The sequence below is a fragment of the Sminthopsis crassicaudata genome, chromosome 3, assembly GCF_048593235.1.
Source record: "Sminthopsis crassicaudata isolate SCR6 chromosome 3, ASM4859323v1, whole genome shotgun sequence".
Lineage (NCBI taxonomy): Eukaryota > Metazoa > Chordata > Mammalia > Dasyuromorphia > Dasyuridae > Sminthopsis > Sminthopsis crassicaudata.
In genome coordinates, this window is record NC_133619.1 from 254360549 (window position 1) to 254373937 (window position 13389).

General features: G+C 33.1%; 1 protein-coding gene across 4 annotated transcripts in view; it reads left to right on the forward strand.

Annotated features, from left to right (window-relative positions):
* PRDM15 (PR/SET domain 15) overlaps positions 1-13389 on the forward strand; it is a 169907-nt gene that overhangs the window by 55124 nt on the left and 101394 nt on the right. For 3 of the 4 annotated variants that reach the window (XM_074300477.1, XM_074300478.1, XM_074300476.1), the window contains one exon: positions 2618-2870. In XM_074300477.1, coding sequence (XP_074156578.1) covers positions 2618-2870 — 253 coding nt within the window. Of the gene's footprint in view, positions 1-505; positions 1105-2617; positions 2871-13389 lie in introns of those variants that run through there. The other variant, XM_074300479.1, reaches the window with a different exon arrangement.

The following is a 13389-nucleotide window of genomic DNA, read 5'->3' on the forward strand; positions in this document are numbered from 1 at the left end:
AAGAAAAGTAGCTTAGTAAGTCTAACATATAGTATAATCTTTATTCAGTGATCCATATTCATGGTGCCTAGTTCTTCAAAGAAGGGAAGGAGATGATAGGATTATAGGTTTGGAGCTAGAGAAGACCTCAGAAGCTGAGTGGTTCAGTGGTCTTATTTTCTCAGATGAGGACACTTGAGATCTACTGTGTTGTTTAAAAAGGGAAATCAGTCCAAGTTCTCTGACTCTACCTTAGCACTTATTCCATGAAACAATCTGCTTCCCTGCTGTTAAGTTCATTTCCTATTGGTAGTCAGTAATGGTCATGATGGTCATGATAATTATACAATTTTCAGTTTCATTCTTTCCATTTATGTTACTGTAGTCAATGTGTGTATTTTTTTCCTAGTTCTCCTTACTCATTTTGTTTCAAATTATAATTCTTCCCAAATATCCCTTAAATTTTTCATATTCATTTCTTAAGTTTCATTTTTATGCTGCAGTTTGTTTATCTAGCCATTCCTCTCATCAGTTATCATTGACTTTGTTTTTAATTTTTTCCTTCTACAAAAGTGCTTCTATGAATATGTAGTTTGTTATATATGGAACTATTCTTTTTTCCCCCTCTTACATGACTCAGTAAAGAGGGTCTTTGAGTCAAAATTGTGGGTAATTTAGCTACTTTCTTAGCATAATTCTACAGTGATGGGACTAAGTGAATTAATGTATCTGTACACTCCTGTAGTATTGACTATGATTAACTTTCATCATTTGCTGATTTTTTGTGTGTGACATTTCAGGCTTGTTTTAATTTGTGTTTCTTTTATTATTAGAGATTTAGAGCAGTATATTTTGCTGTGAAAGTTTACATTCTTTTTTGACCACTCTTAAGTCTTCTTTTGACTGTATATGCATGGAATAATGATTGTTGGGGACTTTTCTTCCCATTACTGGTGAAGTGTCTGGGTAAAAGAATATCAACAATTTAGTAACTTTTTTCCCATAGTTCCAAATTGTTTTCCAGAATGGTTGTACCAGTTCATAATGCCACAATCAGCGAGCCAGCGTGCCTGTCTTACCACTCTTCTCTTCAATGAGTTTCTAATGAATTTCTTCTAGTTTGAGGTAATTCCTCAAGGTTGTTTGAGTTTGCATTCCTTTGATTAATAGTGATTTTAGGAGGCTATTGTTAGCTTATATCCCTTCTTTTGGAAAAAAAAAATGCATGTTCATATTCTTTGACCTCTTTTCAAAAAATTATATTTTGAAGAAGTCAAGTTAGAATAATTATAATCTTTTTATAATTACATTATTTTTTATCTTTATTCTTTTTGCAGCTAGGTGGCACAGTGAATAAAGTGTTGGGCCTGGAGTCAGGAAGACCTGTGTTCAAATGTGGCCTCAAATATAGTAGTTGTGTGACTTTGGGCAAGTCACTTAATCTTTTTTTCCTGAACTGAAAAGGGAATAATGATAAATAATAGCTCTTATTTCATTGGGTTGTTGTAAGAATCAAATAAAATAATATTTGTAGACTGCTTGGCACAGTGCCTGGCATATAATAGGCAATCAACAAATGCTTGTTCCTTCCTCTCATAAAGTTTGGCATTAATTTTGTATTTTGTTTTTAACTAGTCAATATTCTAATTGCACGCAACATATTCTGCAATGACATCCATCCAGTTAACCAGAACCAATTGGTTTTTGTTATATTAAGATATAGTCAGTTTCATTTTTTTGTGTAATTTTTTGTACTTCCCATATCAGACATCTTCCTATTCTTTTGGAATAAAGTATGTAATAGCTTATAAGAGTAGAAGAAAATTTTTCATTTAATTTGAAAATATTCTGAAGCATGTTTTCATCTTCCTTTGTTACAATAAAGTTACCAATTATCAAATTATACATTGATTTGGTTGAGAGTTTTTTAAAGTTCATCATAGAATTGACCTCTCTCTACATCATAAGCTACAGAAATCCATGCATAAGGGACAATTTATATAGTTTTTTTGCTTGTGCTTTTGGTGAACAACTCAAGATTAAATGATCAAAAAGCCAATGAGATGTCTCTTTTTGGTTGATTTTGTATTCATAAATGAACTTGACCATACCCTTCATATATTCACAGTTTCTACTTGGAGAAACAATCAGTCCTTCTTTCATTTGCCTATGACTTCTTTACATTTTCTGTTTACATTTATAGTGAAAGTATTAATATTGATATTTATTTTCCTCTGAAATATGGCAACAAGGATCAATTAGGCAAGACATGTCAAAGTTTATGGATGACCTAACAGCCATAAGATTTTTGACAGCTTCTGCCCCTAAGACTGAGATTTACTTTGTATTTTTCCTTATTCTGTGGTGAAAGAATCTATCACTTAGTACTGATAATAAAAAGTTTGCCTTAGGTTATTTTTCAGACAGCATTCAGTGTGTTCCCTAGAACGAGAGCCCCCTCTGTGGTATTCTAACTTTTGGGTTTAGTCTAAGCTATGCAAAGCCATCCTTGTATTGCATGGCTCTTTAGAAGGTGTTGTCTTAGGTATTTCACTTTTGATTTTTGTGCCAAGGCTTCTGTAGTGTTTTTCCTATTTATCTTAGTAGATGACCATACCATTGTCTTTTCACTTATTAGGTTTTCCAGAAGGATGGACACTCAATTTGTTTTGATACATCTAATGAGGATGATTGCAACTGGATGATGATGGTGAGACCAGCAGTAGAATATGAACATCAGAACTTGACTGCTTTTCAGCATGACAATGACATTTACTTCACTACCTCCCGGGACATTCCTCCAGGCACCGAGTTGCGAGTGTGGTATGCAGCTTTTTATGCCAAAAAAATGGAAAAGCCAGTGCTGAAGCAGGTCTCCAATATTGTGCATGGTATGTGGGGGAGTGACAGATGTTTATCCCCCTTTCTGAATAAATGGCCAGCCAATATTCCATTGTGTGTTTAACTGACATGGTAGTACGCACCTAGTAAAGAATTCTGAATGAAAAAATAAGCTCATTTCATTTATACTGAGTTAGTATTTTTTTAAAAGAAGGGTAGGCTTTTGTCTTTGAGAGAGTTTCATTTGGTTGTGACTTTAAAAAAAATCACAGACTTTATTTTCCTATAATTTTAAAAATAATTTTTATATAGAAAACTTCTCAAATCATCTGCTCTGCAAATGTTTACAATTAATTTAAAAAGGGAACAGACCAGAAGATGTTAAAAAATTAACTAAAACTAGTAATGGAAAAATAACTTAAAAGTTTTAGTCTTGTTAACCAAGTAGCAATAACATTATTTTTTATTTATTAAGGACAGAATCTTGCTTTTAAATTTTTATCTTTATCTAAGAATGCATCTTTCATCTTTTAGTTGGAAAATTCTATTTTTATCTGCTTTGTCTTGGACTTTTTCTCACTTATTTTTTCATGCCTTATAAAATATTCTTAGGTAATTGTAATGTGGGAAGAGTTCTAGATATGGAGTCAGAGGACTATAACTCACATCTTATCTCTGCTCTTTACTAATTATACGACTTATTCTCTTTGATTGCTAGTTTGCTGTGTGAAATGAGGCCAAGAATAGAATACAAGCATCAGAAATTTTGGACAAGCTCTTGTTAGCCCCTTTTAGCTCTATTTTCTGTGACTCCATCCTATTTCAATAACCCTTAAGTTAGGAGTACTTCTCCAGTGCTTAAGTGTGGAGCTTTTTTTTTTTTTTTCCCCTTTGTGAATAAACTATTGGCCATGGTCAGGGAAAAGTAGCAGTTCCTCTCTCTCTTTAATTAAGAAAATTCAGAAATATTTTTTAATCTCCCTGGAAGGGAGGAAGGGAGGAACCTGTTATTTTTTCAATGATGAAAAATACCCAGTTGGCTACTTTGGGTGGAAACAGTATGAAAAAAGTCTGGAAAGGTAAATAGGGTCTTAACTGTGAAGGGCTTTAAATGACAAACTGATTAGTTTGTATTTTTTATTAAGATAATAGGTTATTGCTAAGAATTCTTGATGGTGATGATAATAACAATTTATATAGTGCTCGTTATATGCTATGTACTGTCTTAAGCATTTTATATTATCTCCTTTGACCCTCAAAATAACCTTGAATGAGTTTTATTAACAATTTTACAAATGAGGAAATGAGATAGACAGAGGTTAAATGCTTTGCCCAGAGTTGTAAAGCTAAGTAAGAATTATAGACCAAATTTGAACTTAGGTGTTCTTGACTCCAGACCCAATGGTCTATCCATTGCACCACCTAATTGTCTTTGATATATTTAGACCTGTGCTTTAGAAAGATAATTTTTGAAACCTTTTGCTGTAGGCCACAGCAGATGAAGCCTGGAACTGTTTTGTGGCCAAATGTTTGGGGTTGGTGGGAAGATTAGTCCAATAATTTTCTTGACTAAAGAATTCAGAGTGTTTTATAGGGTGTTCTTAAACAGATTTATTGAATGACCATAAAAACGATAATTAAACAAGCTAATAATGTGACACCACTAAGAAGTGGAAGTTAGTCTACAAATAGTTATTAAATGCTTACTATGTGGCAGGCCCTATATTAAGTGCAAGTATACAAAGAAAGGCAAAAACTTTATCTCTGCCCTTAAGAAGCTAACTCCTATTGTATGTATTGATATGTTATGAATCAGAACTGGAAAAAAATCAAAACCTATGGGAATAGGATTCACTACAAATTTATTAATCTCACCTGAGCCCTGATTATAGGATGACCTTTTAACCCTTTCTAATATATTAAATATAATAGTTATGTCAAAACTTTTCATACCTCTTCAAGCCTCCAAAAGATTTCTCTTACTCCATTCTTTCCACTGAAGACTTCACCTTATTTTTCACCAAAAAGTGAGCTCATTTTCACTGTATTTCATATCATTTAGACAAATATCCTCATTATCTTTTCATTATATAAGAACCTTCTCTTTGTCAAGGCAAACCCTTTTATGTGTACCGTTGGTTCCATTCCCATCCCTTTTCCTGTAACAAATTTTATCCAGTGCTCTTTTCTTAATCCTCATTTTTCTTGACCTCTCTGCATTCTTTGAAAATGATTATCCATTTCTCCTGGATATCCTCTCCTCTATTAAGTTTTCAAGTTCTCTTCCTATCTGTCTGATAATTCCTTCTTAGTTTCCTTTTGCTGGATCTTCATCTATGTCACTTCCACTCACCATAGGTCTCGGGCCCTTTATGCTGTCTCATTTGGTGATCCCATTGGCTCTCAAGGATTCAAATATCAGCCCTATAAAAATGATTTCTAGATTAATTGTATCTTTCCTGAGCTTCTTTCCCATATCACAATTCCCTAAATTAGTGACTAAACAGAACATTTGTATTTGTTGCTAAAGACAATATTGAGCAAGTGGAGTTTATGGGGGAGGGAGATTGTGATATAAATGTACTTCATCTATCTATCCACTTATTTATTTTAATGATAGCTTTTTATTTTTGAAATACATTCAAAGGTAGTTTTTGACATTCACTCTTGTAAAATCTTATGGTCCTACTTTTTCTCCCTTCCCCTCACATCCCTCCCCTAGACGGCAAATAATCCACTAGAGGTTAATCTTGCACAATTCTTCTAAACATATTTCACCTTTCATATTTCACCTTTATCATGCTGCACAGTAAAAATCAGAACAAAAAAGAGAAAGAAAAAAAAGGAAGCAAACAACATTAAGGGTGAAAATGGTGCGTTGTGATCCACATTCAGTCTCCCTCCTTAGTCCTTTTTCTAGATGATGGCTTTCTCATTCATTGTTGAATTCTAAAAAGGCTTTACATCGACAGACATTAAATGTATAGATGAAGAAGAGACAAAATAAAGCAAGCTCTGTAATTAAAAGAAATCCAACATATTCAAATGCAAGAAAAATAATTGCTGCAACATTCTGATTGGTACCTTTCTTTTTCTCACATATTTTAAGAAGAGTGAAGGGAAGAAAGGTCACAGTTTTTAGATATAGAAAATACCTAATTCTGAACAACTTTTATTTACATCCAAGTGATTTTATTTGTAAATGTGAATGTGAATTCTATAGATTTACATCTGGAATCTTGGAATGAAAATTTCTCACAGGACTATAGATTTAGAATTGGAAGGATTCAGAGTCATTTAGTCTAACTTCTAACTTTATTTTATAAATAACAAATATGAGGCCCAAATAGGTTAAGAGGCCAGATGAATAATAAGTAGCAGATTTAGGATTAGAACCTGAGTCCTTTAATTCCAAATTTAGTATTATTTCCACCATATCATACTGCCCCCTAAATTATTGCTTAAATGTGTCTGCTGTAGGGAACTGGAACAATACAAAGATGAAGTTAGAATCTTGATTCCTAGTCTCTCTTGGTCATAAAGCTCTGGGTTTTTAGCAACCAAATTTTAGAATCATTGGTTAGGAGATTTCTTACAGTGCCAGGGTTTTGTTCTGTCATAAGTACAAAAATACCAAAAAGTTATGATGAGGAATATATGCATATATAAAAAGTAACATATAGGCATCTACATGCATGCACACACACACACACACATACACACACACACACACATACACACATGCTATTTTACCATTTCTGTGATTCCTTTATGTTTGGAATGGAATATGACAAAGAAATAGAATTTCATCTAAATCTCCAAATAAAGATTTCTTTTATAAGAAGATTTAAATGAAATATACTATTAGCTGACTCTGAAGGTTAATAAATTGTCACAGTTAAACTGTCATCATCCAGATAGAACCCCTTCTCCCCAGAACAAGATGCACAGAGCTCTTATATCACTCTTAGTAGCTCAAAGGTCACAAATGTCACAAACTGATTCTCAAGAGTATTTATTTCATTTTAATGTACCATTGACATACTGAAAAATTAAAATGGATGATTGTGGATGAATTTAAATCTACTCAGATTTAATTTATTTAATCCCAGAATTTCACTAGCAAATTGATGCATGTATTACAAATTACAAGCTGTCATTAGTTTATATTAGTATTATCTGTACTTTGAGTGGCTTCGTTGTAGGATTAACTGATTGCTGTTCACTGTTGTTTTTTTTTGGGGGGGGGGGGCTTTTAGCCAGCACTGCAGAAAGCAGTGTTCCTGTTGAATCAGAGTCCAGTCAGTGGACATATAAAGTATGTTCTGCTATCTTCCAAGAACCACAGCTACTGACTGGTACGGCCAACAGTTACCAACAAAAATACTCCACAACCTACTACAATGAATTTCCTTAATAATAAGACTAATAATTGTTGGCATTATTATGTTTAGTTTCAGAAAAACACTATGCTATATTTCTTTTTGATTCAATGCCACTTCTTTCCCTCTATTGATTATCTTCAATTTAGCATATCTGTAACTTCTTTTGCCTAGTTGTTATTATAAGAACTCCTTGGGAGCACTGACTAGCTTTTGCATTCCTTTGTATCTTTGTGCTTAATACAGAGCACTTAAGCACAGTATGTCGAACTAGTACTTCCTGTCTATGCCTGCAAAGGGCAGTGGGCAGTGTTCTCTTCCTTAGCTACTTTACTGCCTGTCATTTACTTTTCTACTTTGATAGACCTATGATTTTAATGATATCATTATTTTGATCTGTACAGATTTATATCTTTTCATGCCTTATCGTTCTATTTGCTTTTTATCTGTGTCTTTCCATCGATCTTTCTTAGAAGACATATCTAACATACTGGAGAGCTTCTTCTTTCTGTGTTTACCAATGAGCACAACAATAGAAGTGTTCATTGTTTTGTTGTTGTTGTTGTTTTAATGTTAATGTTTTAATATAATATATGACCTCATTTTGAGGTTATACAGAACCTTATTGATATCTTTTCTGCCATTCATGTGCAAGTTGTCATAGGTAATATGTTGTAGCCTACCCATGTTTACTGTGTCTCTTTCTGTTCCTCGTTAAGCTAATTTTATTCTTACACATTGCATTAACAGGAGGATGCTGGTATTAAAGAGAGAGGATTTTGCTGCAATTTGCTACTAGCACTGTGACTTGTTACAATACCCAAAAATTCTGTTATTAAAGATTTAAAGATTTTTAAATTAAAGAATTTTCATTTGGTTTATAAAGGGGAAAGGTTTTTAGGATTACTTAAATGCAGGTATCATCTGGTGAGATAAAATGTAACTCAGAATAATGTAAGAACCAGGGCGATCTGACCTATCTGATTTGAGAAATGCAGCAAAAGAGAATGGGGAAGGTACAGAACATAGAGGTCAGTCATTTTACTACTCATTTTCTGCGTTTTAAGAAATACAAACTCTTTTTGATTATATTTTCCCTTAAAGTGATACTTAAGAAATTGATTGATTATTAAGACTAGTGATAAGCTCCCTATTTTTGTTTTGTTTTTTACTTTTAATATTATTTTATTTTTCCAAATACATGAAAAGATAGTTTTCAGCATTTACCTTTGCAAAACCTTGTGTTCCAAAGAACTCATTATTTTCTTCAGTTTAATCTATTTCTCTCTCATATGTTTGCCCATATTCATATGTACATAAAATTAAAAAATGTTTTTTAAAAAGTGAATTGCCTCCCTTGTGATACACTGAGTTCCTCACTCACAGTATATATACTAATGCAAAAGCAGTCCAATGTTAGTTGTATTATAGATGATATTTTCTGTTACATATGATTTGGACTTGATAACCTCTGAGGTCCTTTCCAGCTCTAAGATTCTGTAATGGTAAGCACATTTAATATATTCAAATTTTAAAGTTTGTCCTTTCTTTGAACTCTTATACTATGGCCTTGTGTGGTTTAGTCAAATATTTCCTAAAACATATCCATGAATGGGAGACATAACCAGACTCTGTGCAGTGGTAGGATATGGCTGATCTGAAGAAAATCCAAACCATAGCTTGCTGTGTTGACTGATTAATTGTCCTAAATCTAATTATACCAATGAGAAAATTCCCTTGAATAGATAGCATGTTGTAGTAGAAGGACCCTGGAATTCAGAGCTATTTTTAAATTTATCCATAAAAGTTTCCCTAGAGTAAAAGCTCACTAAGCAAAAGCAGATTCTATTAGTCTATCATTAGAATCATAGCTTACTGAATATTATTGATGAAAGAATTCTTGGAACATAGAATGCTGGTGTTGGAGGAGTCCTTAGAACATTGTATTTTAGACTTAAAATGGAACCTACAACATAAATTATCAGAACTGGAAGGATTCTTAGAACAGAATTCAGAAAATTAGTCTTAGATTGAATTTTTTTGGTATATGGAATTCCCCCCTCCCCCCCAGGCTGGGGTTAAGTGACTTGCCCAGGGTCACACAGCTAGGAAGTGTTAAGTGTCTGAGATCAGACTTGAACTCGGGTCCTCTTGAATTCAGGGCTGGTGCTCTATCCACTGCGCCAGCTCGTTGTCCCCAGATTGAATTTTAAATTAGAGAAAATTGAATCAGAAAGAGACCTTTGAGTTAATTTAATCCTGCCCACTCATTTTTTTTTTAAATTTTCACTTTCATTTCATCCATCTATTTATTTGTTTGTTTTTATTAAAGCTTTTTATTTGCAAAACATATGCATGGGTAATTTTTCAACATTGACCCTTGCAAAAACTATTGTTCCAAATTTTCCTTTCCTTCCCACACCCTCCCCTAGCTGGCAGGTAGTCCAATACATGGTAAATATGTTTAAATATATATTAAATCCAATATATGTATACAAATTTATACAGTTAGATTGTTGCAGAAGAAAAATCAGATCAAGAAGGAAGGAAAAAAACTGAGAAAGAAAGCAAAATGCAAGCAATAAGCAAAAGAGAGAATGAGAATGCTGTGTTGTGTTCCACACTCATTTCTCATATTCTCTCTCGGGTATAGAGGGCTCTCTTCATCACTGAACAAGTGGAACTGGTTTGAATCATCTCATTGTTGAAGAGAGCCACATCCATCAGAATTGATCATCTTATAGTCTTGCTGCCACGTACAATGATCTCCTGCTCATTTCACTTAGCATTAGTTCATGTAAGTCTCTCCAAGCCTTTCTGTAATCATCCTGCTGGTCTTTCTTATAGAACAATAAAATTCCATAGCCTTCATATACCCTAATTTATTCAGCCATTCTCCAATTGTTGGACATCCATTCAATTTCCAGTTTCTAACCACTACAAAAAGGGCTGCCACAAACATTTTTGCACATGTGGGTCCCTTTCCCTTCTTTAAAATCTCTTTGGGATATAAGCCCAGAAGAAACACTGCTGTATCAAAGGGTATGCACAGTTTAATAACTTTTTGAGCATTATTCCAAATTGCCCTTCAGAATGGTTGCCTCTGTTCACAGTTCCACCAACAATGTATCAGTGTCCCAGTTTTCCCACATTCCCTCCAACATTGGTCATTATCGTTTCCTGTCATCTTAGCCAATCTGAGGGGTGTGTAGTGGAATCTCAGAGTTGTCTTATTTTGGATTTCTCTGATCAATAGTGATTTAGAGCACCTTTTTATGTGATTACAAATAGTTTCAATTTCATCATCTGAAAATTGTCTGTTCATATCCTTTGACCATTTATCAATTGGAGAATGGGTTGAACCATTATAAATTTCAGTCAATTTGAGTCAATTCTCTACATATCTTAGAAATGAGGCCTTTATCAGAACCTTTGAATGTAAAAATGTTTTCCCAGTTTGTTTCCCTACTAATCTTGTCTGCATTAGTTTTATTTGTACCAAAACTTTTTAACTTAATATAATCAAAATTATCTATTTTGTGATCAATAATCCTCTCTAATTCTTCTTTGATCCTAAATTCCTTCCTGCTCCACAAATCTGAGAAGTAAATTATCCTATGTTCTTCTAATTTTATATTGTATTTAACTTATACTTTAACATGTTTAACATGAATTGGTCTACCTGCCATTTGGGGGAAGGGGGGGAAGGAGGGGGAAAGTTGAAATAAAAGGTTTTGCAATTGTCAATGCTGGAAAATTACCTATGCATAAAACACTGTATATTTCTTGCTGTTGGATTTTGTTAGTTTTCTTAAGATGATTTATATGGGTTTATTTTGTATCCTGCAACATTGCTAAAGTTGTGGATTACTTCTAATAGTTTTTTAGTTGATTCTCTAGGGTTCTCTAAGTATGCCATCATATCATCTGCAAAGAGTGATAATTTGGTTTCCTCATTACCTACTCTCATTCCTTTAATCTCTTTTTTCTTCTCTTATTGCCAAAGTTCGCATTTCTAATACAATATTGAATAGTAATGGTGATAGTGGGCAATCTTGTTTTCATCCCTGATCTTATTGGGAATGGTTCCAGTTTATCCCCATTACATATGATGCATGCTGATGGTTTTAAATAGATGCTACTAATTGTTTTAAGATAAAGTCCATTTATTCCTATATTCTCAAGTGTTTTTAATAGAAATGGATGTTGGACTTTATCAAATGCTTTTTCTGCATCTGATATAATCATATGGTTTTTGTTAATTTGGTTGATAGTCAATTATGTTAATAGCTTTCTTAATACTGAACCAGCCCTGCATTCCTGACATAAATCCTACTTGTTCATGGTGTATTATTCTGGGGATGATTTTCTGTAATCTCTTTGCTAATATTTTATTTAAAATTTTTGCATCAACATTCATTAGGGAGATTGTTCTATAATTTTTTTTCCTCTGTTTTCAACCTACCTGGTTTAGGTATTAGTAAGTATCATGCCTGTGTAATAAAAGGAATTTGGTAGGAGTTCTTCATTCCCTATTTTTTCAAATAGCTGATATAGTATTGGAGTTAATTGTTCTTTAAATGTTTAGTAGCATTCACATATAAATCCATCTGGTCCTGGGGATTTTTTCTTAGGGAGTTAGCTTGTTCTATTTCCTTTCCTTTTTTTTTTTTTTTCCTTTCTTTTATTTATTTTTTTTTCCCCCTGAGGCAATTGAGGTGAAGTGACTTGTCCAGGATCACACAGCTAGGAAGTCTTAAGTGTCTGAGACCAGATTTGAACTCAGGTCCTCCTGATATCAGGGCTGATACTCTATCCATTGCACCTAGTTGCCCCTCTATTTCTTTTCCTAAAATGGGACTATTTAAGTAACTTATTTCCTCTTCTTTTAATCTGGGCAAGCTATATTTTTGCAGATATTACTCCATTTCTCTTAGGTTGTCAAATTTATTGGCATAAAATTGGGCAAAGTAACTCATAATTATTCCTCTAATTTCCTCTTCATTGGTGGAAAGTTTTCCCTTTTCATTTTTGAGATTAATAATTTGATTTCCCTCTCTCCTTTTTCTAATGAAATTAATTAAAGGTTTATCTATTTTGTTGGTTTTTTCATGAAACCAACTCTTATTTATTAATTCAATAGTTTTTTTACTTTGAATTTTATTGATCTCTCCTTTTACTTTTAGGATTTCAAGTTTGGCATTTGATTGGAGGCTTTTAATTTTTTCTTTTCATAGCTTTTTTAGTTGCAAACCCAGTTCATTGATCTTATCTTTCTCTATTTTATGCAAGTAAGCATCTAGAGATATAAAATTTCCCCTTTGCAGCTTTGGCTGCATCACACAAATTTTGGTATGTTGTCTTATTGTTATCATTCTCTTAGATGAAATTATTGATTGTATCTATGATTTGCTGTTTCACCCATTCATTCTTTAGGGTGAGATTGTTTAGTTTCCAATTACTTTTTGGTTTATTTTTCCATGGCCTTTTATTAAATGTAATTTTTATTGCATCGTGATCTTAAAAAAATGCGTTTACTATTTCTGCCTTAGTGCATTTGATTTTGAGGTCTTTGTGTTCTAATATATGGTCAATTTTTGTATAGGTTCCATGAGCTGCCGAGAAGAAAGTGTACTTTCTGTGTCCATTTAATTTTCTCCAAAGATCTACCATACCTAACTTTTCTACTGTGCTATTTACCTCTTTAACTTTTTTCTTATTTATTTTGTGGTTTGATTTATCCAGTTCTAAGAGTGCAATGTAGGATCCCCCTCCCCCATTATAATTTTGTTGTCTATTTCTTTTTGCAACTCTCTTAATTTCTCCTTTAGGAATTTAGATGCTATACACTTGGTGCATATATGTTTAGTATTGATATTGCTTCATTATCTATGGTACCATTTAGCAAGATATAGTTTCCTTCCTTATCTGTTTTAATTAGATCAATTTTTGCTTTTGCTTGATCTGAGATTTAGATGGCTATCACTGCTTTTTTTTACTGCACCTGAAGCATAATAGATTTTGCTCCAGCCTTTTATGTATTCCTCTGCTTTAAATGTGTTTCTTGTAAACAACATATTGTAGGATTCTGGCTTTTAATGTAGTCTGCTATCTGCTTATGTTTTATGTGAGAGTTCACCCCATTCACATTTACATTTAGAACTACTAATTCTGTATTTCCTGCTGT